At 57.3% G+C, this 27174-nt stretch overlaps 1 protein-coding gene across 1 annotated transcript; it reads left to right on the forward strand.

The window, feature by feature from the left end:
* Positions 1-227: 227 nt before the first annotated feature.
* On the forward strand, positions 228-26972 carry ATP8B3 (ATPase phospholipid transporting 8B3). Its single transcript, XM_082331469.1, has 28 exons — positions 228-274; positions 9108-9182; positions 9797-9888; positions 10476-10589; positions 11062-11160; positions 11628-11689; positions 12303-12375; positions 12480-12550; positions 13121-13203; positions 13833-13991; positions 14526-14614; positions 15455-15648; positions 16340-16548; positions 17879-17913; positions 18363-18519; positions 18940-19128; positions 19571-19683; positions 20085-20249; positions 20553-20664; positions 20979-21054; positions 21494-21635; positions 22097-22364; positions 22883-23106; positions 23700-23783; positions 24089-24328; positions 24538-24676; positions 24929-25059; positions 25727-26972. Exons 2-28 carry the CDS (start codon positions 9128-9130, stop codon positions 25961-25963), a joined length of 3612 nt encoding a protein of 1203 aa, XP_082187595.1. The 5' UTR covers positions 228-274; positions 9108-9127; the 3' UTR covers positions 25964-26972.
* The last annotated feature ends 202 nt before the right edge of the window (positions 26973-27174 follow it).

The following is a 27174-nucleotide window of genomic DNA, read 5'->3' on the forward strand; positions in this document are numbered from 1 at the left end:
ATGTGTTTTATTTAACGTGCTGGTGATGGCTTGGCGATGGCAGCGGTTACTTAGGATGCTGTAAAAGTCACGGCTGACCTGAGTTCTCAGCCACCTTTACCGGCCTTTGAGGTGCTGGGTGCGCCGAGTTCCAGCGTTAACCTCCCGGGGCACCATCCCTTCCCCCGCGGGGTGGTTGGCCCCTCTCCTCCCGCAACGTCCCCCTCTTGCAGGTCACCCAGCCGCAGGCGTGCGGATGGACGCACGGATGGACAGACGGACAGCGGTGCTGCAGGTGTGTGTTCAATATCTGTCTCGGAGGTCTGAGACCCTCGTTTATTCCCTGGAAAACCTCCTCTCCCGGGGACATCACCAACAGAAACCGCAGCGAGGGGCTGGCTTGCTTTCTGAAACCTTTGCCCCGTGCGCTCCTTCGCCTCTGACTCAAAGCGTAGCCCCTGGGCTTGGTGCTGCCCGTCCCCGCCGCTGGCTCAGCTTTCAGATGCTGGAGGTGAATCGGGGGAAGCAAACGAGCAGAGAGACCCCCTGAGCCGTATCCCTGGGCCCTCGCCTCCCGCCACCCCCGGGGAGGCTGCCCCGGCACAGCCGGCTCCTTCAGGGCGAGCTGAAATTGGGAGAGGTGATGCGAAGTAGCTTGCTGGAAAAAAAGGCTCAATTTTCACCCCACTCAGAGGTGCTGGGTGTTACAAATCCCCCGACTTGGTCCCCCCTTGCTGGGGATCCGGCCCCACACGCTCTGCCCGTATCGATCTGCGGAAAGAGCCTCTGGCCCCTGTCCCAGTCTAAGCTCTTTACCAGCGAATTGGTGCCACTGGGCTGGCCGTGTCCTCGGAGCGGTCACGGACACAGTGACCAGCGGGGTCCCTGGTGGCACCGGCACAGCTTGTTTCAGCCCTGGGACGAGGGTCCCATCCCTGCCTCTGCTGCGCTGGTTGCAGCTCGGCTTTGCACGGCTGCTCCCTCCCTGCCCGTGGCTTCGCTTTCCCAAGCAGGGAGGGAATTTCCAACCCCAAATCAAAGCAGCCTCCTGCCCCCTTGCAAGGGGGAGAGGCTTTGGGCAGCCCAGGGGCCTGGCTGGGCACATGGGCTCACTCCGTGTCCCTCTTCCGCAGCTGCAGCTGAGACCGGGCAGCTCATCGCATGCAACCCTGCCTTTGCAGATGCTACCAGGGTTTGCGCCAGAGCACCGTCTCGTCCTGCAGCATCATCCCCTGTCGAGGGGCATCCACGGGGTGTCTGCGTGTCACCCTCTGCCACCGAGCCACCCGGCACGGGTCAGAGGTGACTGCAGTCATCGATCCTCTCTTTAAAAGGCTTTTTACCACAGCTTGTCCGGAACCTCCAGGAGGACGAGGGCTGGGGCCAAGGCAGGGGGCGAGCATCCATCATGCATCAAGGATCCCGCGGCTCCTGTGTGCAGGCAGGAAAGCTCCTTACGCGGTGACATCGGTGTGGTGAGGCCCTTTCGGGCACGGTCAGTGGGGACAGGGACCTCACGGCAGCCCCCCGTGCACCCGCTCCCTCCACACTCCTCCGTGCTCAGCCTTTTGCTTGGCCAGACCCGGGGTCGGTGCCCCGAGCCCAGGCACCTCGGCCACTCTGCTCCATGCCTCAGTTTCCCCCGGGGCAGCAGCGTGGGATGCCTGCGCCCCCCCCATGGCCCTGGACCCCCGAAGTGCCCTGCAGTGCAGGGGGGCTGCAGGGCTCCCCAGGCATGGGGGTCCCTGTTCCCAGCCCTAAACCTGCAGCAGGGCGAGGTGGGTGACACTGGTGTCACCGCAGGGACTGGGGTCCTCCTGCACCCTCCAGCCACCAGTGAGAGAGGGAGAACTGGCCAGACTGGGGAGCAGGGACTGGTGGTGGGCGAGAAACAGGGCCACCGCCAGTGACCAGCCCTGTCCCCTGGCCTGAGATGGCCGTGGGGTGGCCGGGAGCAGAGGAGGAGGAAGAGGAGGCTGCGGGTGTGGGTACTGAGGAGGAAGGAGGGCAGCAGCTGACTGGTTGTGCAGGTTTTGGGAGGGGAGGGTGAGTTTTTGGGTGTTGGAGGCGGGTGCTTGGTGCCGAGGACATCGCTCGCTCCTTCCACTATCCCCGCGTGCGGCAGTTCTGGTCCGGGGGCTGGTGGGAGGCAGCAGCCATGCCCGGAGGCAGCGCTGCCCATCCATCGCGCCGTGATGGCCCCTCGGTTGCGTCTGCTGGTGGCCGAGCCAGGACCAACGTTCGGGGCATTAACGGGAGCCCGGGGAGGTGCCGGCTTGAGGCCAGGGGCTGCGCATGGGGCTGCTCCCAGGCTGAGAAAGAACCCCCGTCCTGCAGGGAAACATTTCTAAATTATTATTATTATTATTTTCTCCGAACAAACGGGGCTTTGTAGCTGCTCGGCCGGTTGGAACAGGGCACCTGGAGCAGCTCGGCCCACGACCGAAGGTAAAAACCAGGCTCAAAGGTTTAACTCTTCCTTGCAAGCGCAGGATCCGGCCGCCGCTGCCGCGGGGCAGCCCCCACCGGGGTCGTCTGTGCCCCCGGAGAGGGGAACGCGCTGGGACGGCCATCGCGGCGCCCAGCGGCGCATCCTCCGCCCCAGTGCTAGGCTGCGCGCGGCCTCCCGGTGCTCGCTTAATTGCGCCGGGGCGGGGGGGGTTCAGTTAATTGCAGGGGGCGATTGATTGGTAAAAATGTCATCTTCGCTGGCTGCAGTTGCCAGGGTGACCTCGGCCGTTCTCTGCCAGCATTATCGGTTCCTGGGTGCCCGAAGCTGCCGCCGCGTGTCCCTGTGGGGGGGATGCCAGGGTGGGATGTGGAAATCCCTTTCCTTCCTCTGGATCTGGCCCGCTGCTGCCGGCAGCAGCGAGTGTCTGCAAAAGCCGGAGGAACGTGGAGGTTTGGGGCTGGGGCGTGCCCCCGCCATGCCCAAGTGGCTGCCAGCCCTTCCCGGCGGTGCCGGTGCCGCCTTTGTCCGAGGGCCTTCGCGGGCTCCAGCGCTGCACGTGCCGCCGGTGGAGAGGGAGCGGCAGGGGCAGGGCAGCAGGTAGGAGATGGCAGATGACGGCCAAAATGCTGAATTTCCTTGTGGATGCTGCTCCAGGGCCGGGCATCAGCGCCGCGGGAGCTGCCGGGGATCGCTGCCGTGGCGGAGGAGCTGCCGGAGGAGAGCAGGCTCAAAAGGCAGGTGATGGGCTCGGGGCAAGGGAAGGGAGAAACTCTGCTTGGATTTGGAGAGAGGGGTTGGGTTAATGTCAACGGTCATTATCCAGAGCTGCGAAAATGCAAAAAACCTCGCAGCGGGGCCAGCCGGAGCCCACCGCGGTCAAGGACGGAGACTCCCTGACCCCGCTCCAGCGTGCGCCCGCTCTCACGCTAACGTTTGCTCAGCCCGTTTGACCAAAACGTCCCGTCCTGCCCGCTGTGACCCAGACCTCTCCCACGCTTTATTTCAAAATGGCACGTGCCGCCGTTCACCAACTGTGCTGCCGTTCACCAACTTTGCGTGAGAATTAACGATAACTCGTTAATTTGGTTCCTCTCACAGCACCAGCCCCTTGGGCAAGGGTTGGGTGAGGTTTTCCCTTCCCTTTTCGGGAGGTGAGGAGCGTTCCCAGGATGGGGATGCACCCGAATCTGCCCCCACCGCCGCAGGTCGGGTGCTGGGCAGCATCACCCAGCGCCCGCGGGGACATGGGGCTACGGGGACGCAGTGCAGCCGTGTTGTTTATGGACCTTGAATGAGTTATTCATGACTGTGCAGTAAATGCTTTATGGACTGTCGGGCCAGCACTTGGTTATAATTGCCTCCGGGTTTCTGTGGTTAATTGCAGCGAGCAATTAATCTAACGATGGCTAACGCAGGACCACTACAGTGAGGCCGCTCTGCAGGTGTGCGGGATGCGTGCGGGATGCGTGCGGGGTGGGATGGAGAGCAGGGAGACACCGAGCTGGCGCTCGTCTCGTTAACTGCCATCGCTAACGAGGCGGCCTCTGTCCCCAGCTGGGTTTCCCAGCGCTGTCACCTCGGGGCTGCTTGGAGGCAGCGCAGTTCATTTGTGCCTTCGACCTCCTCTTCCTCGGTCTTCAAGGCACAGCCTGAGCCCCCCCGAGCTGCTGCCAGACCCCGGGGGCTCTGGGGGGGACTGGGCGCTCCCCAGTGAAACTAGTTCAGCCCCAGTGCAGCCCAGTTCTCCCGCTGCCCAAACCTGCCTGCTCTCTGCCTGAACGCTGCCCCGGCGATGCTCGTGCCCACCCGCTGCCCTGGGACCCAGTCTGGGGCCACCTGCCTCTCTGCCGGGACGGTGGCAGGGACGCCCTGGCCTTGACACCGTGTCCCCGTCCCCTGGCAAATCCCACGGGAACAGCTCCTGCTGCAGCAGCTCCGGGTTCTTTTGAACCAAGCCGTACCGAGACGATAAATCAGGGCAGGTTTTGAGCCGTGCCCGGCTGCCAGCCCCGGGGGGTGCCCCGGCAGCAGGCAGGGAGAGGCAGGCAGCCAGGATGGGAGGCAGGCAGGGCAGGCAGGTCCCTGCGGAGGCCAGGGCCGGAGGTGTGGCATGGGCTGTCCCCACGGTCCCTGCGTGGGGCAGGACGGGTGGCAGCAGTCCCACTCGGCGCTGTGGTGGCAGGAGCTCGGCGGCTGCCCAGGGCTATCGGCAGGGCTGCGGGCAGGATCCGTGCAGGTATGGGGACCCCCCTCAGGGCAGCAGGTCCCAAGAGCTGCCATCCTCCTCCTCCTTCTCGCTTTGGGACCTAGGGGTGCTGATGGGACCCGAGTGGGCAGTGGGTGCGGTGGGGGGCTCATTGCCGGTGGGTCCTTCGGGGCTTTCCTGGGAGCTGCATCTCTCCCTGGGGAGAAGCGGGGAGCCCAGGGCAGCCCCCCTCTAACAGTGCTGCGGTTGGATGCTGAGCACAGAGGAGCGTTTCGGGATGGGGGAGCTGCCTTTTCACCTGGAGTCTCATCAAAAGAGGTGGGGAAAAAAAAATGGGGCAAGCAGAGGGAAACTCATGGCCCGGGCATGTCCTCAGAGCTGGGGAAAAAACCCCGAGAGGCTTTGATGAGCCGTGCTCCACCCGGCCGCAGTGCGGGGGCGTTTCCGGTGTGACGAGGGCAGGAGGAGGCGTGAGCCGGCAGCCGCCGAACGCACCCACCCAGCTGCTCATCGCCCGTCCTCGGGCCGGTGTCACCGAGGGCTGTCGCAATGGGGCCAAGCCTGGCTGGGGTGGTGCCGGAGCTGCGGCAACCGGGGTTTGGCAGCGGGGGTCCCCGGGGTGGCGGGGCACTGGCTGGGGTCCCACGGGGATGCTGTGATCGGGTAAACAACAGCAGCACTCAAGGCTGGTTATGGCAGTGCCCACCAGCCCCAGGCAGGGGATGGGGGGGTCAGGCTGGTCCCGACCCCCTTTTTTTTTGTCTGGGAGGGAACAGGGGGGAGAGAAGGGTGACGAGAAACCCCCAGCTGTGAGCGCTGGCTGTGCTGGGTCTGCTGGGTGCTCCCAGGGAGCCCAACACGTCTCTCACTAATTCCTGTACTGAGCAACAACTCAACATTTATCCGGAGATTTCGGAAACAAAACCGTCACAGAAACCCCATAGCAGCGGGCTGGATTAGCGAGCGACATAAATCTCCGCGTGTTTCACCAACCCAGGCCAAACCCTTGGGGCACGGTGCCCGCCCCTGCTTAAAACTGGTTTATTTGTGGTCAGCCATGCAAATCTCCGGTAGCCTAAAACTATGGGGTTTTGGGTGAGAAAGCCCCGCTTTGGGTCTTGTTAGCGCCCAGCAGCACCGCGTCGCTGCTTCACAGCTGGAGACGGCAGGGACCGGCGGGACGGGACGTTCTCTGCCAGGCCGGGTGGACCGGCCGGTTCGTCCCGGGCATTGAGTTGGAGGAACATCCTGTAGGTTAATAAATCACTGCTGGTCTAGATGAGGTGTGGAGCAGTGGCCAGAGGATGTCTCGTGCCTTTGGCCATCGCTGGCCCTTTCTGGCCCTGGGAAGGGCTGGGCTGGGGCTGGTGCGGGGTTTGGCCACCAGCCCACGCAGCTGGGGCTGGCAGGGCGCCCTGGCACCCGCTTCCAGCCTGTTCCCGCCTACCCAAAGTGCAATTTTTATTTCTAATTATTGAGGCGATGAGTGAGGTTTGTAGAGAGGTTTCTTGGAACGGAGGTTTCTTGGATATCTCCTTGGAAGCATTTCTCCAGTGCTTTGAATCACTCTTTTCTTTTTTCCCTTTTTTTCCCTTTCCCCCCTGCTCCTGGGCTCTGGCAAGGGGCTGTTTTCCCAGCTGCCTTTGCACGGCGCTCAGCTCCGCGGAGGGTCCTGCATCTGCCAACTGCAGGTGCTTAATTAGCTGTACTTTGTCTGGCATCGCCCGGGAGCAGGGGCGCTTTGCAGCGGCTGCGCGGCGCGCGGAGGGCGCAATGGCGATCGCTACCGGGTACGATGGGGCCCAGAGATGCCAAGCGCAGCGGGGACATGATGGATATCCAACTTCAGGCCAGATCCTGAGCACAAGAGGGACCTTCTGAAAGGATGACCACAGACAAAACGAAGGTCCTCCAGTGCATCTCGGGGAGACTCAGGGCAGGTTTAGACCCTTTGATTAAAGCGATCGCACCGTTTGCTGGTTTGGAAGCAGTGAGCTCAAGCCAACACCTTGGCACGCATCACTTGGCCTCAGCTTTAATATTAACGTCCTGGAGCAAGGAGCAAGGTCAGAAGATGTTTGGAGCAATGGGTCAGGCCCCCGAGGACACTAACAGGCATTAATGACCCCGAGCAGCCTCACCTGGGACCTCTCCCACACCTGCCCACGGGCACGGGGCTCTATTTAAGCTCAGCCCTGGGGCTTAGTCCTAGTCTAAGTTTTATTGTAGGTGGGTCTGTCTCCAGCTTGGCCATATGCCTGTGCCTGGCCATGGACCCAGCCCTCTACCCGTGGACTGACTTTCAGGCTTGGCCTTGGAGCTGTCTTGTCCTGATGGACCTGCCCAGCAACCCCAGGGCTATGTCTCACCTTGGCCTTTGTCACCAGACCTGATCTTGACCGACCCGAATCTGGACCTACCTCATCATCACAAGCTTGACTGGAGACCCTGGTGCCACCACTGGCTCTGCCCTGCTTGCCCATGGTTGGGGGCTGCAGGATGGATGGGCTGGTGAGGACCTTGCTGTGCCCTGGCCCAGTGTTGGAGTCACGGCAGGGATGGTTACCTCCACCAGTACGAGCCAAGGGGCACTGGCTGGTTTAGAGGGGTGTGAGCAGGTGGCTCAGTTTTCCCCATTCTGGATACCCTGAGGTTCATCTTATCTCCTGTTGGATGTTCCCTACGGTGCGCGTACCTCCATTTAGCCCGTATCCCTTGGCCCGTTTATGGCCCACGAGGAGGAGGTACCCCTGCGTGGTCGGGGGGAGCCCATCCCTCTGTTAGGCGGAGGCAGGGAAACCTGCCTGCCCGGAGCAGGAGATGGAGGGCAGCTTGGTGTCCCCTCCTTGTCTCTCTGCAACCAGACGCAGCCCAGAATTGGCTGTCTGCAGGGAAAGATGTCCCAAGCCGACAGCTTCACTGGGCCAAGGGCATGAGCGGGATCACAGCAGGGAGGAAGATGGGAGCTTTGCATTTCTCTGTGCCAAACCCTTTGCCACCTTATTTTGCCCAAACAAAGTGGGAACAGCCAGTCTAGGCACCAAGGGGCTTCTGTGCAGCTGGGTGTGGAAGAAATCTCGTCCCTCCAGGTATCCCTGCTCTTCCCGCTCCCTTTTATCTGTAGAACAAATGGTAGTTGGAGCTGCGGGATGTAGCGCGAGTGTCCCACCACCCACAGCAGCTCCCTGCAACCCTCCCTTCCTTCTCAGCCGTGCTGTGAAAGCACAGATGGGTCCCAAACGTGCTGAGTTCGTGGGTGTCATTTAGGATCCAAGTACAGTAACAAATGTCAAGTCCTTAGCAGCAAAGAAGGATGACGTTGCGGGTCAAAGCTTTTTTTGGGCAAGCTCTTGGAGGCAGGGGCCGAGGTGCTGCCCGTGTTGCTGTTCAGAGTCTCTTTGGCCTGGGACGGGGTGACAGCTCTGGCCCAGCTGGTGGCATCCCAGAGCGTCTCAGGGCAGCGTCGTGTGTCGGGACAAACCAATATCAAATTTGCCTTGTACCATGAGGAGCAATAGGGAGAGAAGCAGACACTTTGGTGAAAAAAATGGAAAAAAAAGAAGTGATCAAAGGAGTGAGATAAGAAATAATGGCAGGGACAGACTTCTGTGCAGGATTATTTAATAATAAGATAATTAATGCTTTATACCTCACTGACTCCTTTCATGTAAGCATCACAAAGCACTTCACAAACATTAATTAATCTTCCCTAACATCCCTGCAGGGAAGGTCACTGAGCTACTGAGCGTAAGGAAAATCTTGTCATTGATGAAGGTAGCTGCTCTCTAGGCATGACGGATGCTCGGGTGTGATGGCAGGACAGGGAGAGTTTCTCTTCCTCGCTGATGACTTCGAATGATTTCCCATAACTTCCTCAGAGAGGAAAAATGTCTTTGAGTTGTCACGGGCAGCTGGGACTGGGTGGAGGTGGGTCTGAAAGATGACCCACGCCAAAGCTGTTGAGCATCCCTGAGGACACTGAGAAGGCAGGGGTCCATCCAGGCAGCCCCCAGCGCCAATGCCCGCGCAAGGTTTGCGTAAGTGTGAGGCACCCGTGAAGGGCAAATCTGTGACTGTTGGGGAAAAAATGCCAGGGTGAAGTGGATTTCAATTCAGATCTGAGCTGTGGCTGGTCCTGCAAAAGGCAGGGCAAAGAACGTCAGGCATCAAAGGGAGAAAGACATTTTCTGATGACAAATATTCAGCCTGATGTCACTGATCTGTGACATTCAGATGACTACAGATGCGTGTCAATGTGGGGTTTTACATCTCCGGGGTGGTAAAAAGGTCTAAGTGAGTTTGTGGCTTCAGGAAAGACATCCCCAGCTGTGCCCAGAAGAGGCGTCCCTTCTGCAGGAGGTCCTGCCCTGGAGAGGTGGAGGGCCCAGCTTTGGGATGCTGGAGCATCCCGGTGGGATCACGCTGTCATTGCTCAGCATTGCGAATATCTTTGGTTGTCCTTGTTCCTAGATCCTGGTAGCGGTGCCAACATGGCTGTGCAAGACCCAGCCTCAGACTGCCTGCGTGGAAAGAAGCAGCTGCCAGGTCAGTGTGCAATGAGTGGGTTTGGGGTTTTCTCCTTTTTTTAGACAGTTTATGAGAAAGTTGAATGTGGGACAGGGTTGTGAGATGGGGAAGAAGCAGATCTGGGGTGAAATGGTCTGGAAGGATTGACCGTCAGCTGGGGTACAGGAGTTGGGGAACATGGCTAGGATGTCCCTTGCTCGGTGGTATCTGCACTGGAACAGCAAAACTGAAATTAGGAGAGGAACCACCAGCCTTCAGAATAGCAAAGACTGTGCTTGGAGGAGTCATCCTTCACCTGGCTGATCGTACTCTTAAACCAAAACCTGAGCTCAAATGGTTAGCCTGAGGCTCAGAGAAGTGTGTGCAGCAGTCCTACATCTCTGGAAGCTTCTGGCCTCCTGCCCGCTCTGTCCACTCCGTGACCCAGCTGACCGCAAAGATCCAGCTCTGTCCCAGTTGTACCTCCAGCTGCTCTCAAGCCGTAGGTGCACTATGGAAAGCCCAGCTTGCCAGCAGTGGGTCACCATGAGCCCAGTGGCACCATCACTGGTCCTTGTGTCCTTGGAGGCCAGAGGCTGATGGCGAAGGCCTGGCTCTGGTGAGAGCTGGTGGATATCCACTTGCTTTTCCAGCTTTCACCTGGGAGGTGAGGGCCAACGACCGAAACTACCACATGCAGTTCAAGAAGAAATTTGCCTTCTGCCTGACCAAGAAGAAGTATGCGGTGAGTCAGCCTGGGCCAGTCCTGGGCCATTTCTTTACTCAGCCCCTGACTCCTGAGCTGGTGGTGGTTGGGGGTGACACGACAGAGATGCTGCAGAGCGACGTCCAGTAGGAGGGAGAGTCACATACACAACCCTCAACGAAGAGAAGGGGCTGCTCCCTGCCTGGTGCCCCAGATGCCCTCTGAGGCTGCCAGGCAAGGAGCAGAACTGTATGAAGGATACTTTTTCATCTGATGGTCAACTCAAAAGAAAGATTTTTTTTTTTTTTTTTTAAAGAAGTTTTGATTGAACAAAACCAGATTTTTTTTTTCCAGCTGAATAATGACTGTCTTGTTGGGGATCAGTTAGATACGCTTTAGATGATCAGAAACAAAATATTTTGTTTCAATTTTAAGTCATATGGCCCTTTGCTCTAATAAAGCTTCTTTTTCCTTATAGCTTTTGTAAATTTTTAAAGGCATCTCCTATGCCATAAAAAGCTGAGAAGTCCTAAAAATACCAGACTGGTTTTGGCATTTTCAAAACACATCCTTGATTTCATGCGGCTGAACTCCCACCATGCCTTTGACCTGCGTTTCTTCTGCAGGGCAATGCCATTAAGACGGCCAAGTACAACATCTTTACCTTCCTGCCGCTGAACCTCTACGAGCAGTTCCACCGAATGGCCAACATCTACTTCGTCTTTGTCATCCTCTTACAGGTGAGATGGACACCAAGGTAAGAGCAAGTGTGTGCGAGACTATCAGGCAAGGGAGGGTTGTCTGGTCTTTAGAGTAGGGGACTCCAGTCTAAAATGGTGTCAAGGATGCTGCTTTTCAGCGGTGTTCGTTGTCTTCCATGAATTCTGATGGGTTTAATTTACGCTAAGTTTGGTTACTTTAAACTGATTGGATTTGGATGTAAGCTAAGCTCATGTAGACCATGCCTAAATAGAAATCCTACCCTCCAAATTCAGTGACCCACATGCATCTCAGGCATCCAGTTCAGAAAGACGTGGGAATTGAACAAAACAGTTCTGTGTCGACAGAGATGTTGATTTGATTTGTCTGAGACGGGTTCCTGCCATCCTCAGGTGCTGGCTGGGGAGGGGAGCTGGGGAGTTACTCAGTCACCTAAAGTGTCCCAAGGTGGGATGAAAGTTGTGTCAGTGGTGTAAAATTCTCCTCCTCTAGACCTTCCCTGAGATCGCCACGCTGCCCTGGTACACTCTGCTGTTCCCCCTGAGCTGCCTTCTCACCATCCGGGGTCTACGAGACCTGATCGATGACATTGTGAGTATGGGTTGGAGCAAAGGGCTGTGAGTGTTGGGCGTAGATCCGATGGGGGATGGTCAGCAGAAAGGGACCCTTTGCTGTGGGGTGAACTGAAAAGCTTGGGAGTTGCTGTCATTTGTTGCTCCTGAGGTACCATCAACTCTACCATGTCCAAGATGCTTTGTATTTTCCCTTGGGAAGGATGTGACTGGCTGGTTGCTTTCCTCGAGGTCTAGACCTCCATCTCTGTCATCATTAATATCTTAACCAATGGCTGTATTCCCAGGTTGGTCCCCTGAAATACCTTGGGGGAGTTTTGCCTCTTTATTCATCAGAACACATCTTCTGCTTGCTTCAGAAAGCAGATCTTGCCCTGGGGCTAAGGAGGCAGGTTGTGGCATTAAGAGGGTTGTTTTCACAGGACAAGGAAGTCTGGCATGGCCCATCCCTTTCTTTTGGCCTCTTTTTTCCTCTCCTCTGTGCAGGGCCGTCATCAAAGCGACAGAAACATCAACAGCAGACCATGTGAAATCCTGTCTGGGAAGAGGTGAGGGGCTTTGGCAAGCTGTACCCATGTTTTCCAGGCCTGTGTGGAACGATGGATCATCTGAAGTGCTGAGCATCCTTGAGCATAGCAGCTGAGAAGGGGGTTGGTGGGAATATCCCTGAGTCTGCAAACTCCCATCACCTCCCAAAATCTGCTGCAGGTCCAGCTGTTCCGCTGTAGGAATGATTGTATCCCAGTCACAGACAGCAGGTCTAAAAAAGCCCTGATTTGCTGTGACATGCTGGGAGGAGGGCTTCCTGGCCACAGAAGTTCCTCCAAGTCTTCATATCTAACTCGCAGAGTCATATTCCTGCTAAACATTGGTCCAGGTGGGACCAACATTTCCCACCTGTGGCCATGGGGCTGAAAGTCCCTGCCACCTGTAGGTACAGGGGATACGGATGTGACAAATGGGTCCTGTGCCATCCTCGGTGCTCAGCCATCCTTCGGTCATGCAGATGGTACCATGGTGGCAGAGGAACCTACAATCTGGAGACCCCATTCATGCAAGGAGCTGGGACAGACACAGGCTGGTCCAGAGGACAGAAACAGCCACGGCTCCCATTCCCACTGCTCTGCAAGGATAAAAAATTCCCTCTTAATTCTCCTGCAGCTTCCGCTGGCAGAAATGGCGCGACATCTGCGTTGGGGACATCGTCCGCCTGCGTAAGGAGAGCTTCGTCCCGGTGAGCAGGGCCCCGGAGCTGGCTGCGTGCCGGGAGCAGCAGGGGGGAGTTTTGGCAAGGAGGGGCTCAGCCCGGTGCTCTCTTCCCCCTTTTTGCTCTTCAAGGCCGACATGCTCTTGCTGTGCAGCTCGGAGCCCAGCAGCCTGTGCTACGTGGAGACTGCCGACATCGATGGGTGAGGAGAGGGGCAGGGGGCCACTATTGCTATGGAGGGAGAGGACAGGGACATCCCAGCCAACGGCTGAAGCCTCCAGTCTTGGGGACCCCCCGGCATTGGGGGGGTCAGGCACGCTGGGAGGGCTGCAAGTCCAGCTGAAGCCATGCATGTGGGGGATCCTCCAAAAGCTAAACCTACAGACACCCCAGAAATGGGATTTGAGCCCCAAATTTTGAAAATGGGAAGACAAAAACACTTTTGAGGCTTCCACAGAGCAGCTGGTGACCTCAGGCATCTCTCTCCATCTCTCAGCTCCCTCCCAGCCACGCTGAGGACAGCAGCTGCCCGTCCCCCCCACCTCTGTCTGCAGGATGATTTAATGGCAGGGTCTCCAGGCCAGAGCTTCCTTCCTGCATGAGTGCTCGATGTCTGGCATGATAGGTCCCTATCTCACTTTTCATTGCCATCACTCATGTAATCACCCGATAATTAATGGCCGTCTCTGTCCCATGGGTCCGACAGCAGAATTAACAGCTCTGTCACCCTGCAGGGTTGTTTTATTTTTCCCTCCCTGGCTCTTGTTTGCAGGGAAACGAACCTGAAGTTCAGACAAGCCCTTCTGGTCACCCACCAGGAGCTGGTGAGCGAGGAGAGCATGGCCACCTTTGATGGTGAGTCTCCCGGACGGGCGAGGATGTGGCCGTCCCACTGGGATGGGATGGGTTCACCCTTGGGAAGTCTCTGTCCCCTCGGGCACCAAGTGCCCTCAGCCTAACCGGAGGTTGCACTTGCTCCTGCCTGCAAGGCTGGAGGGTGGTTCTTGCCAAAAGACCTTGCGTGGAGGCCCTTCCCCAGCAGAGTGGCTCTGTGATGGATCCATCGGGGTTGTGCACCTTCCCCCCGCCCTGGATCTTGATTTTCCCACTGTAGTCAAATGCTTGGCTCCCAAACCCAAGCTCAGACTCTGGATTTTTTTCCCCTTTGGTCCTCCATAGGATGCAGACTCCCCTCTCAGAGGCTCTGGGGTTGAAGGTGGTTTGTACCTTGTCCCATTTTATAGCCCAGTGCGGTTCCTGGACTGAGCACCCTCCCAGCACTGCAGGGAGGCCCTCCACCTTAGCCTGACCTTAATTTGAGCCATCCATATCCCAACTGCATCTGGAGATGCCCTGGCAAAATCTGAATCTCCCCTGAGAAGCCCCCAGCACCCCTCTTTGGAGGGGGCGAGCGTGGCGGGGGGGAGAGGAAGGACCTCTCGTTTCCCCCAAAGCCATTACCTGAATCGTGCCCCCTGCTCAAGGGAGGGTGACCTGCGAGGAGCCCAACAGCCGCATGCACAGCTTCACCGGCACGCTGGAGTGGAGGGGCGAGACCTACTCGCTCGACAGCGAAAGGATCTTGCTGCGAGGCTGCAAGCTTCGCAACACCGACGTTTGCTACGGCTTGGTTATCTACGCAGGTGAGTGCCCAGGCCCAGATCAGGAAGAGCAGAAAATACCCAGGTCCTCGGGGGTTTTAAGCTGCCCAAGTGCTTCTAGCATCAGCAGGTCCCATTCTCAGGCAATACAAAGTGAGAAGACCTGCTGCTATAACAAAGCCCCCAGAAGTTTGTCCAGGCTTTACTGGTGTTGGGCTCGCTGGAAGGGAGATGATGTGGTGGTACCAAACATCTGCTTAACCCAGGTTATATTTCAGCTGCATCACGTCCTGGATCCATTTCGCTTTGTGGCGTCCTGCATGGATGGCTCAGTGCAGCTGAGAGCTTGGCCATCAGTAGCTGTGGGTAGAGGGGTGGGGTAAGATCTGGTGTAAGCAGCACTTCTCCAAGTGTGCAGCCACAGCTTGATTAGCCACTGATCAAGGGATGCGGTCCTCTGAAGTCTTCAGAGGTGGGGAGATGTTGTTATGGAGGAAACCAGCATCACTTAGCTGCAAGTCAACCTTCTGGGGGCTGTGGACTTGCGTTTTCACTTCTAAAATGTTTCTCGTCCAGGATTTGATTCCAAAATTATGAGGAACTGTGGAAAGATCAAGCGGAAGAAAACCAAGCTGGACCGCATGATGGACCGGCTGGTGATCATAGTGAGTGTGGTGCAAACACCTCCCGCCCTGGCCCACCAGCCTCCTGGGGTTGCTCACAAGCCTTCTCATGAGAGGCTGCTTGCTTGGGTGATGCTGATTTTCTTAAGCTTGCAATATTTTGCTCAAAATATCTTGGGTTTAACATGTTATGGGCAAATACCAAGTGATGTTCCCAGGAAGGGCAGTTGCTGGGTCTGGAGCAGTCTGCGTGGTGGTTGTGTTGCTTAAACCCTGGACCTTGACAGCTCTGAGTCCTCAGCTGTAGAGCAGCCCTTGGACCAGGGAGCTGCCGTCTTCAGGATCTCCAGCCCCTCCTGGCCTGCTTTACTTCTCCATAACTGTGCAGGTCCGAGGAGGCGGTTTGTGCTGAGGGATCTGCAGGCTGTGGCTCAGCACAGAGCAGATGGAGGACGGGGGAAGGAGGAACCTTTCCTCTGTGGGAAGCAAAGCAGCGTGGTCATAAACAATGAATTGGATGGCTCTTATTCCGGTTCCTGGTGGCTGAGTGTCATCACTTCTCAGACTGGCCGCTAGCATTCCCGTTTGCTGGTAACTTCAGCAGGAAGGCTGCAGGACACCCCTTGTCCAGGGAGATGGTGTCTGAGGCAACTAGGAGGGTGGGAAATTTGGTTTGTGGATGTGTCAACCTGAAATACGTGCTGTGATCCTTTATCTCCGCCCAGGATGAGCTCTGAGAACCAGCTTCAGGCACAAGGACACCGTTCTGCAGGTTTACAGCTAAATGAGACAAACAGTCTGGAAGGGGCAATGGTTGGTCCTAGAAAAGAGTCTGGTGGGCTCTGTGTGATGGGACATTCTCATCCTGGCTTCCCATCTCAGATCTTCCTGCTGCTGTTGGTCACGTCGCTGTGCCTCGCCGTTGCCTCTGGGTTCTGGGCCAGGACGTTCCAGGAGAAGCACAGCTACCTCTCTGCTCTCTACAAGCACACGACCCCTGCCCAGCAGGCCTTCTTCAACTTCTGGGGCTTCACAATCCTCCTGAGCATCATCATACCCATGTCCATGTATATAACGTAAGAAAAACAGAGCTTGCAAGTGATCAGAGATCGGTTCCCCGCTCCCTGCCCGTGGCCATCATCTGGCACCTTGGTTTGCAGCCACTAAATGAGGCTGCACAAAAGATCCAGCTGTGACCCTGAGCAAGTCACTCCCATACGTTCCCTTAGCCATAAGAGGGTAAGGATGGATGGGGTGTGTATCTTACAAACATTGATGACATGCTTTGAGATCTCAGAGAAAAGCCAGGAGAGGTGCAAAGCCACGTACTGATGTTGGAAATCGTGGACAGGCTGAGGATGAGACTGATGAAGGCGGTGTTTCCCCACTGAGCAGCAGCAGGGTGGGGAAGAGAAGGGCACAGCCATTGTGAGCAGGCAATAATCACAATTTGTGCTGGAAGAAGCAGTTTCCAAACTTCTTGGCCCTTCCCTGAATCTCCAGATCTATGAATTTTGTCATCAAGGGCCAGATTTCCAGAGGGGAACCCAGTTGCCTGGGACCCAGTGGGCTCTCAGGCCGGTGCGATGAACCTTCTGGAAACTTGGCCATGAGCAATGAAAACCCTCTTGCTCCCCCCAAGCTCAGAGCAATAGGATCCAGGTGGGGAGTTCCCCTCTGCCCTGTGGCAGACCCCCAGGTGCCCCCGGGATGCGAGTAATGCAATCTCCTTCCCCAGCGTCAGTTTTCTTCTACCTGACTCCCTAGGTTTGAATTCATCTATCTGGTGAACAGCTTTTTTATCAACTGGGATCTGGGAATGTATTACGCTGTCAAGGACATTCCAGCAAAAGCCAGAAGCACCAGCCTCAATGATCAGCTTGGCCAGATCGAATATATCTTCTCGGACAAGACTGGCACCTTGACACAAAACATTATGAGCTTCAAGAAATGCTGTATCAATGGGATCATCTACGGTAACTTTTGGTGGCAGCAAGTTTGTAGGGACTCTTGAGTTAGGTAAACCTTGAATTGGTTCTTTCCACTCCTCCTGGCTTGCTAGGAAGCTTGGGGCATGTGGATTGATCTTGGTGGTCCAGCGTGTAGACAGAAGATGCTGTAGGAATTCAGCTTGCCCTCATCTCCCATGTTATCAGTGCTTTGCAGGGGCCACCACGCCTGTGGTCACACTTGTCCCATGTTCCCAGTGCACGGACTTAGGGCACAATTTTGCCCTCCTAAAATGGGTGCCTACCTTTCGGGAGATGTATCATGCCCCAAACTCAGCTGAGATCAGCTAGGTTTTCCCTGATAAAAAAGGGAGGCTGGGGTTGGGAGCCCAGCACGGCTACATGGCAAACACATAGTCTGAGTGAGGTGGATCCCACCTGGCATAGTTAGCTGATGCTGGCCCAGGTGGCCAGGACAGGGCAGGCAGAGGAGCCACGGGGTGATGGGCCAGTGAAGCCCATGGATTTTTATTTTCTATGAAGGTCTTGGAGAGAAAAAGGAGGTTTTGCTCTTCTTCTTTGCATTGTTTTCTGATGAATCTCCAGCTTGGTTTCCAAATCTGGGCTCTTTGAGGCTTTCAGGTGACCTATGGAGGAAGCAAAGAAATTATCATTCCCCTTATGTTGCTTCTTTACAGTGAATGTGTGTAATTGCTCTTTGCTTTTTTTTAATGATTCTGCTTGGTTTTCCCCTTAGAAACCCGAGAATTGCCAAGTCCTTCCTCTTCTTACTGCTATACTTACTCGAGCTCTCTGCTGGCTTCTGGGAGCTGTCTCAGTGCTTAATTAGTGAAATTTAGTGAGTGGGACAGGCCAGAGCTTTAGCATGGAGCTCTCTTCTCCTGAGATAAGTATCAGGCACTTGAGACAAATGGACAGTGATAAAAACAAAGAGGAGGTGAAAAAAAATCTAGCAAAGTTTTTAAGCAGGAATAAACCCCATTTTCCCCTGCCTGATGTATTGTGTTGCACCTCCGTGATAGCAGCCTCCCGTAATCCCACCGGTCTCTGGCCAGCTGCAGTCTCCCAGGAAAGGCAGGTGAAAGCTAGACCTGAATTTTTAACATTAAAAACATGTCGAAAGTCTGAACAGTCCAAGAGCTAAACAAGTCAAACCTGGATATCCTAACAGAGCCTGGCTCATGACCGACACTGAGCAGATGCTGAAAACCCATCCCTTTTTGCCAGTCTTTTGGCCAGCAAAAGCAGCAGTCCCTTCTAGAGCAACTGCTCGCAGCCCCTGCTAGTGACGCTCCCTGCCAGCTCTCTATTAATTGAACTATTTTTATTTTGGCAGGTACGGGCACAGGCCGTGAGAACGAACAGCCGCCGGTGCGTAACTCCCCTCTCCCATGTCACTTGGGGCCAGATGCTGCTCCTCAGCGGGGCCAAAGCCGTAGCAGTTATTGATTACACCGGCAGCGGGCCCAGCCTGTTGTTTTGGAGCACAGCTTGCTTACAGTGGGGCCCCATGCTGTAAGAGAGTGGTATGTGTTTCCTTGGGCTGGCGAGTTTGCCAGTCTTCAGCTGCCAGTTAAGGACAGGGGACCCAGGTTTATAGAATAATGCAGTTCTGAATTTTATTTTTTTTCTTATCCCCAACCTTTTTATACTCACCATCTTGGTGTAGGCAATGCAGAGCTCGGCTTACGGACTCTGATCTGGATCGGACCGTGCCAGCACAGGGTTGCTGCATTGCAACCCAGCAGCATCCCCAGTGCAGAGCCCCGTGCTCGGTCCCTCGCCCTCGGGCGCCTGCAGCCTGCCTGTGCCTCTTGCAGGGGTCGGGGTTGACCTGGAACCACCGCGGGGAGAAGAAGATGGACTGTTGCGATGCGACGCTGCTGGAAGCCGTCTGGCGGGACAGCGACCCCGTGCTGAGGGAGTTCCTGAGGCTGCTGGCCCTCTGCCACACTGTCATGGTGGAGGACAAGGGCGGTGGGTTGGCCGCGGCGGTTGACGTGCTCGGAGCGGGGTCGAGCTGCTGTTCAAGGCATTGAGGCCACGATGGCTTTTTCCATCACCCAGCAAAGCTCTGCTGTGCAGGGAGCAGGCGGCGTGAGAGCCCAGGGATGCTTTCTGCCGCTGTCCTAGCATCACGGACGTGTACATTTGGGCTTGTTTTAAAGCTAATTAGTTGGAACAGGAGCACGGGGGGATGATCCAGTCTGGGCACTTGTCCTACATGGGGCAATGAGCAGAAGAAATGAGACAAGTAGGACTGAGTTTCCCTAGCCTGGTGGCTTGGACTTTAGGGTGTCCATAGATAATGTTGGTGCTGGGCAAGAAGGTGTTTCAGACACCCAAGAGTTTCTTGGCTGGGATTCTCCTTGTCTAATGCCTACTCCTCTTCTGCAGACCAGCTGGTTTATCAGGCAGCTTCACCAGACGAAGAAGCGCTGGTGTTGGCAGCCAGGAACCTGGGATACATCTTTCTGTCCCGAACGCAAGACACCATCACCATCAGTGAGCTGGGGAAGAAGAGGACGTACAAAGTGCTGGCCATGCTGGACTTCAACAGCGATCGCAAGAGGATGTCTGTCCTGGGTGAGCAGGACAGGGTGTCTCAGGGGGCCCCTCCAGCAACACGGAGGGTCCCTTCTGTACTCAGCCCTACAAGGGATGGCACTGGGATGGCTGCGATTGACTGCAGCTGGCACAGGGGCTCCTAAGGATCGTCCTGGCCATCCCTGTGGTTTTGCTTGCCCTGATACCTTGGTGAAGGCAGCCGAGAAGTGTTTGAGCGGCCAAGAGAGACTGAGTAAATCAGGGACTCGGAGGAGGTGTGCAAGGAACTGACAGTCCCTGAGGCCCGATCCTGCCTCGTGGTGGTGTAGATCTGGGGAAATTCCTGTGCTTCCCATGACCGCAGGCAGAAAAGCACCAGCGTCCCCTGTGGTGCCTTCTGCGGCATGGCCATTGCATGGGGACAGCGATGAGTGGGAGCCACCTCTCTGGGTACCTAAGCCGTCCTTCCCCTCCCTCCCAGTGCGAGACCCCCAAGGCACGATCCGGCTCTACACCAAGGGGGCCGACACGGTCATCCTGGAGAGACTGCAGAGGCGAGGGCCCAATGAGACCTTCACCGAGATGGCACTGGATGTGAGTCCCACGCCAGCCCGGGGCAGAAAGGGCTGGTTTCCCTGCTGCTGGCTTTGGGCTGGGTGTCCTGGAGTCCCCTGCTGCTCTTTCTCCTGCTGGCTTCAGGATTTTGGTCCTTCTTTCTTCCTTCTGCTCTAGGAGCCTCACCTGCCTATGGCACAGGGGCTAAGAGGGCATCAAGTGCACCTTTGGTGTTCTGCATGGACCAGGTGCATTGCAAGGATGCTCATGGGGATGCTGTAGGATGGGGGAGGGAGTCAGAGCCGGGGGGAGACTCTCAGATCCTGGAGCATCTCTGGCGCTGCTCATGGGAGCATTGTGGCTGGCTGGCATGATGCCCTGGTCCACTGTGAGAGTCATCCTGGTCGAGGCAAGGGAGACCTGACGTCTCATCTCTGCAGCGCTTTGCAGAGGAGACACTGAGGACTTTATGCCTGGCCAGCAAGGAGGTGAGCGAGGTCGAGTACAGCGAGTGGAGCAGGAGGCACCGCGAGGCCAGCGTCCTGCTGCAGGACCGCGCGCAGGAGCTGCACAAGCTGTATGAGGAGATGGAGCAGAACCTGCAGGTGGGATGAGGCGGGGGTTTAGGAGGAACCAGCTGCGCTGGTCCCACAGAGGGCAGGAGTGTGGGGTTCAGCTCTCCGGGATGAGGGGGTGAAGTGTCCAACCCAACACCCGTCCCCTGGATGGGAGGGCAGGTGGAGTTCCCCCCCAGGGGTGACTTTGTGACATGCCAGTAGACACTGGGTTAGATATCTGTCAGGTCATGTCCATCCGTGGGCAAGGACTCCTGGTTGGATCCAGGGGCAATTCCCACCTCTGTATCTTGCCCTGCCCTGTGTCATGACACCCACTCACCCTCCTTCCAGCTGCTTGGGGCCACGGCCATCGAGGACAAGTTGCAAGATGGAGTCCCTGAGACCATCCAGCTGCTGAAACTGGGCAACATTAAAGTGTGGGTACTGACAGGAGACAAACAAGGTCAGTGGAGGCAACCCCAGACCCCACCAACACATTTCAGCTTCTCCCCTAACCAGGACCAGAGAAGAGATGAGACCCTGGGAGTGGGCAGCAATTAGGTTCTGCTGTTCCCTTTAATATACAACAGCAGGACGTCCCACAGATCATGTCACCCATGGGGAAACTGAGGCAGGGGAAGCCATCTGCACAATGACACAGAGCTGGAGCAGAGCCCCCAGCAGCTGCTGCCCACCAAGGGCTGTTGGACCTGAGGGCTGGTGGCTGCCCTGGGATGGGGGGCTGCACCATCAGCCATTGACACCTGCATGTTGCAGAGACCGCAATGAACATTGGGTATGCGTGCAAGCTGCTCACGGACGACATGGAGATCCTGGAGGAGAAGGAGATCAGGTGAGCAATCGTGACCTCCTGGTTCAGGATATTGTTGTCCCCTCTGAAGACACCCAAGGGCATAGGAACCTGTACAGGGTGGGCGCCAGAGATGCTTCTCCTTCCCTGTCCCAGCCTGGATGTCCATGCACCTCATCTGCCGATGCTTTTTCAGGCCTCCCCATCTGTTTCTGCACCTACAGCATTCTCTTCTTTAGCAGGCTTTGACCAGAAAATGCTTAAGCTGTCTCTCCAGCCTCTAAACCACAGGGAGAGAGGCTGATTTCTGGTATCAGTGAGCCCTTGGGGCCCCCTCTCTGTTCCCCCTGTCCCCACCAGTGGGTACCAGCCCCATCTCCCTGCAGCTGGCTTGGAGATGGCAAAGGCCAACTGTAGGTCTCAGTCGAAGGCAGGCAGCATGCCCAGTGTCCTCAGCTCCAACCACGCCTTCCTCGCACAGCGAGATCCTCCAGGCTTGCTGGGTGAGCAACAACCACCTCAGTGGCAGCAGGGAAGCCCTGTGCAGCGGCCGCCTCTCCCAGCAGCACCCAGAGGCTTCGTGCCGTAAGAAGAGAGCCATCATCATCAGTGGGGACTTCCTGGTAAGGTGGCACTTGGATGCTCTTCTCCGCTCCCTGCCTGTGCTGGCAGATCACTGTTTCTGCCCTGGTGCTATCAAAGTCCTGGGTGGCACCAGCACGCGGAGGACGTGATGGCCCTCCTGCCCAAGGGGTGGGAAAAGTCCATTTTGGGCTGGGGAATGAAGAGTGGAGAGGGGGCCAACCTTGTACCGATCATTTGGTGTTGGGGGGCTTCAACCACACCTGCCCGACCAGTCTTCTGGGATGACACAGGCTGGTGGTGGGTAATCACATGCTCTTCTGGTCATACTGGGACAAACTGGTCTCATGGTCACAGTGCTTGCTGCATGATGAACTTGGAGAAAACTGGGGTCATGTTTTTGTGGCATCTACGAGATTTAAGAGCATCGTTGAGTTGCGGGGGGGCTCTCATGCTATGAAGGCTACGGGTGAGGTCCCAACTGCGTGTGCTCTTCCCTAAGGACAAAATCCTCCACACGGGAGAGGTGCTGAAGGAGAAGAAGGGGCGGCTGTGGTGGCAGCTGGCTTGCTGCAGGGCTACAGACTCACAGGAGCAGGGCAGTCTGGTGGAGAAGGTGTTCGTGGACTTGGCCACCAGCTGCCAGGCGGTGATCTGCTGCAGGGTGACCCCCAAGCAGAAAGCCCTCATTGTGCAGCTGGTGAAGAAGCACAAGAAGGCCATCACGCTGGCCATCGGGGATGGGGCCAATGATGTCAACATGATCAAAAGTGAGGCTCGGGGCAGGGGGGAGCGTGGGTTTTGGCTGGCGTATCCCACTGGTGGGGAGAGGTGGGGTCCCATCTGCCATCTCCACCACCTCACCCTCTCCTTTGAGGTGAGGAGCTGGGAGGGAACCCCCAAACCAGTTCTCCACATTGCTGTGCTGGGAGGGGAGCGAGAGGCACAGGACCAGGACCAGCCTGGGACAAGAGCAGGGTGGACTGCTTGCTTTGGCAGCGGGGATGAACCTTGATGAAACTTCAAGCCCCAACCTGGGCAGCTGGCAGAGGTGTCCCTGCCCCTCTCCAGCAGCCCTGACATTGGGCTGTGCTCTTTGCACGCCCAACCGTGCCTGGCGTGTCACTCCCGCAGCCGTGGCATGTGATGGAGGGGGCTTCTTCCCTTTGCTCATCACTCCTGGATTCACCCTCTGCCCATCAGCCTGGGGGCAATCCACAGGGAAATCAAGCACTGGGCTCCCCGAAAACCTCCCCACCTGCATTTCACACCCTCCTGTCCTCTACAGCCGCTGACATCGGGGTGGGCATCAGCGGGCTGGAGGGCATGCAAGCCGTGCAGTGCAGTGACTACGCCCTGGCGCAGTTCTCTTACCTCCAGCGCCTCCTGTTCATCCATGGCCGCTGGGCATATCTGCGCATCTGCAAGTTCCTCCGCTACTTCTTCTACAAGACCTTTGCTGGCCTCTTGGCCCAGGTCTGGTTCGCTTTCCACAGCGGATTCACGGCTCAGGTGAGGGATGCTGCCATTAGCAGGGGTCACATCCATCCCGTGGAGGTCTGCACACCAATACTGCAACCCCCTGCTGAGGACCTCATGCAGGTCTCATGCCTGGTACTGATGGGCATGTGTCCACATCACTGCCCTGGTGTCCTTTCTCCCTTGCCCTGGTATTGGGCTGTCCAGTTTTTTGGGGCTGCCTGGCTGAGATGCAACTGGTGATCTGCTTTTTAGCTGGCTGGATTGGGAAAAGCACCCTGGGGAGATTTGGGATGTCCTCGTGAGCTGCAGCTTGGTCTCAGACAGACGCGGGTTAAACCATTAAGCTGGTTTCCTCCAAAATGGGAGCTTTTATCCCAAGGGCCATCAGTGTGACTTGACCACCACTGTGTGGCTCCAGCCCCCATCTCCATCTACAGCACGGCCCCGCAGCCCATGGATCACTGCAGACAACGTGGGGCTGATGCAGAGCCTGGGGCAAGCCCATGCGGACTTCCCCAGAGTCTGGATGCCCGTCTCTTGGACTCACCCCTGGTGCCTGGGCATCCTTTCTGAGTCTTTCCAAAGCACCACTGAGCTCACAGCTGCTTTCTTCTCCCTTCTAGCCTCTGTATGAGGGCTGGTTCCTTGCACTCTACAACATTTTCTACACCACCTACCCCGTGCTGTCCATGGGCCTTCTGGAGCAGGTATGGATTCACCAGGCTGCATCCAGCCCCTGTGCCTGGAGGCTGCATCCTCGGTGGGTGTGAATCAGCCTGGCGGTCGTTGCACCCCATCTGCATGGCTCTTTGTGCTGGGACACGGGACCAAGCAGCTCGATGGGCATCTGTAGGTCACCACCGGGCCTGGGGGTGCCTCTATTCCCCATCACCCCAGAGCAAGCGCATGGAGGGATTCACTGCAGCTCTCCTGAAGGGTGTGTTGGGTGGGGTGGCCCAATCCTGCTCCCCAGTCTGGGTGGGGAGGGTGATGCTTAGCCCCATCCCGGCAGGACGTGAGTGCCAAGAAGAGCCTGGAGTTCCCTGAGCTCTATGTGATCGGGCAGCAAGACGAGCTCTTCAACTACCGCGTTTTCGGCGTCACCCTCCTGCACGGGGTCAGCACCTCGCTCGCCAGCTTCTACATCGCGTTCTGGGCCTTCGAGGACAGCGTCGGCAGCAAGGTTGTTGGCGACTACGAGTCCTTTGCTGTCACGGTGGCCACGTCAGCATTGCTGTCGGTCCTCATGGAGGTGAGCACCACTTTGCCCTTCCCCATCCTGGCCCTGGGGGAGATATTCAGGCACCGCAGCCGGGCTCAGCCCTTGGCTCTCTGACGTGACCCCCAGCAGCTTTGTGGCTGAGGGATGATCTCCCTTGGCGCAGGGGAGGAATTAGGGATGAGTGGCTGTGCGGAAGAGGGTCCCCACAGCCTCTGTGTGCTCTCCCTTTGCCCCTGCAGATCATCCTGGACACCAGGTTCTGGACGGTGCTGTCCTTCCTGGTGGTCACAGCCAGCCTGCTGCTCTTCTGCCTCTTCTCCTTCCTGACCCAAAGCATCGATGCCTTCAGGATAGCCCCTGCTGTCTTCCGCTTCCCAGGTAAGATGCCGCATGGTCCTTCCCTTCCTCGAGCCAAGGGAGCCCAGCCTGGGCTTGGTGCTACAAGTTGTTTCCCACCTTCTAGATCATCACCACTTCTCGATCTTGCTCTCTTGATTTTTTACTCCAATTTAGGTGCCATCTCCTCTTTAGACCCCTCAACACCTTTGTGGGGCGGGCCTGTTCCCCGACAGTAGTTCCTTCTGTCCTCTCCACCTTCCCTACATCACCACCGACTTCTTGCATTGACAGATGCCAGCTGGAACGCCCTGACCGACCCCTACGTCCTGCTCGTTGTCCTGCTGTCCCTGGTGGTGAACACCGTCCCCTCGCTCACCGTCCGCTTGTACTGCACCATCACGGGCAAAAACACCATCCAGCAAGTGAGGGCTGCGCGGGGGCTGGCATGGGGAGGGGTCTGCCTCCTGCTGGCATTGGTGTCCGGGGCTGGCCAGGGCGCTGCTGGTGATGGGAAGGTTCCCCAGGGAAGCCACTGCCTGGGCTGTAGCGGTGGGACGTCACCTCTCCTTGGTGGCACCACTCCACTGGTGGTGGTCTCTCATGACATTGGTGTCCAAGTCTGGCTCCAGGGCCCTCTCCCTGAATCGGTTCATGGGCCGACAGGATGCCCTGAGGCAAGAGACCTGCTCCAGCTCTTGGAGAGGGTCTGCTTTCGGCTGCAGTAAGGAACTGCCCTCCAGGTCTTCCTGGAGCTGCCGCTTAGGAGGCACTGGCGTCTGGTGCAGGTCTTGGTACCACCCCTAGCTTTGGTAGAGCTCACCCCCATCTGGGTTGTGGGTCACACTTTGCCAGTGGTACAAAAGAGGCCCCAGATGAGAGCAGGAGTTGAGATTGTGCTCCAGAGCTCCGAGAGCTTTGAAGACTCCCATGAGGGTCCCCATGTTACACATCCCATCACATCAGCTCAGGTCATGGCAGAGCTGGGAGCCGAACTGTGCAGGGCGTCCCTGCTCTCCCTGCGTGGTCCCCCTTGGGGTGAGGGCTTGCCTGGGAGGTGGCCACAGCCCTGATTTCCCCGTCTCCTTGCAGAAGATCCGCCTGAAGGCCAAGCAGGAGCCGGAGCCCTCAGTGGAGCTGCGTGCCCATGTCCCTCGCAGCTCCTTCCACCGCCGCTCCAGCTACGCCTTCTCCCACCAGGAGGGCTACGCCGGCCTCATCACCCGCGGGGACAGCCTGCGCGCCGGGGGCACCCGCAGCGCCACCCCGCCTCTCCTGCACCCAGGGACGGCCCCGGCTTTGTCCTCCCTCCCCAGCCCCTCGGCGTAGCTGTGCTGGCCAGCATCAACCTCCCACCATGCTGGGACAGGGAGGTGCCGTCAAGGCGCAGAACTGGCTGGCTTCCTCCTTTTACGGGCATTTTATTAATCTTATTTGGATGTTTTTGAAGTGTGGGCAGCCCCCAGGGCTGCAGAGGGGCTGGCCCAGCCTGGGGGGCTGCTGCTCCGGGCACTGAGTCTTGGGACGTGTCCCGCTAGCAGCTCCATCTCCCCCATGCAGTATGTGCGTGGGCTTTGCAGGAGCCTGTAAAGCTGTAAAAACCACCAACCTCTGCCACCACGCTCAGCCCCTCGCCCACGACCAACCCCCTTCCCTCTGCTGAGCCCCCTCGGAGCCGGGGCTTCCTCCTGCCCGAGGGTGATCCTGCTCCAGGCTGGACCCACAAACAGCAACCCTGCTGCCCAGGCTCACTATTCCACCTCGGAATTAATAAAATGCCCTGATGCAACAGCCGGGTGGTGGGTGCAGCCCCTCGCCCGTGCTCACCCCCACCTGCGCTGGGGGCCGAGCTGCAGCGGCTGCACAAAGCCCCTCGTCTTGTTTTCCCACGGCTGCAAGGAGCGCAGGGCAGAGCCGGCCGCCCTCCCCACGCGAGGCTGGATCTGGCGCCCGTGGCTTTGCCATGCATCAACTCAACAGATCAGACTCAAGTGGCGTAATTTTAAAATGCCCCCTATTTTCTGGAGGAGGACCTGTGTACGACTGATTACCTGCAAGTTTTTCTTCTCCAGCCAAACCAGCCTGGCTTCTTGCAGCTTCTCCTCATCGCTCCCCGCCATCTCCACCTCCTTGTCCTTGCCATCCCTGCACGAGGTGCACACGGCGGTGGTGTCTGCTATGTGCCATGCCTGTCTCCGCAGCAGCCACGTCCCACTCCCCCAGAACTGATGTCCCCAACTTTGGGGACAGCTTGTGGCCACGAGCTGTTTGCTGCAAAGCCCTGAAAAGTACTTTTGGGGTGGGAGGGCAAAGCATCGGGGTGACGCGCATCAGCTCTGCCCGGAGGCCTGCAGAGCCGCGCTTGGGGGACGTCAGCAGCGGCTGCTGGAGAAGTTGCATGTAAACAACTGACTGGTGACCGGATCACCCTTTTCATTGTTTTTATTTTTTTAATTAAAAGGATTCTAGCTTTTCTTTCCTCTCCTGTAAATCTCTGCTACGCCGCCAAGGGAGAAAGCTGCACAGAAAGGTCCTGTGGT

Source organism: Platalea leucorodia (genome assembly GCF_965183815.1).
Source record: "Platalea leucorodia genome assembly, chromosome: 21".
Lineage (NCBI taxonomy): Eukaryota > Metazoa > Chordata > Aves > Pelecaniformes > Threskiornithidae > Platalea > Platalea leucorodia.

Excerpts from the sequence above, each read along its gene's own strand:
- ATP8B3 (XM_082331469.1), top strand. The coding sequence starts at position 9,128 with ATGGCTGTGCAAGACCCAGCCTCAGACTGCCTGCGTGGAAAGAAGCAG. Across the intron at positions 15,649-16,339 it reads CCCATGTCCATGTATATAAC|GTTTGAATTCATCTATCTGG; the intron begins GTAAGAAAAACA and ends CTGACTCCCTAG. Across the intron at positions 17,914-18,362 it reads GTGAGAACGAACAGCCGCCG|GGGTCGGGGTTGACCTGGAA; the intron begins GTGCGTAACTCC and ends TGCCTCTTGCAG.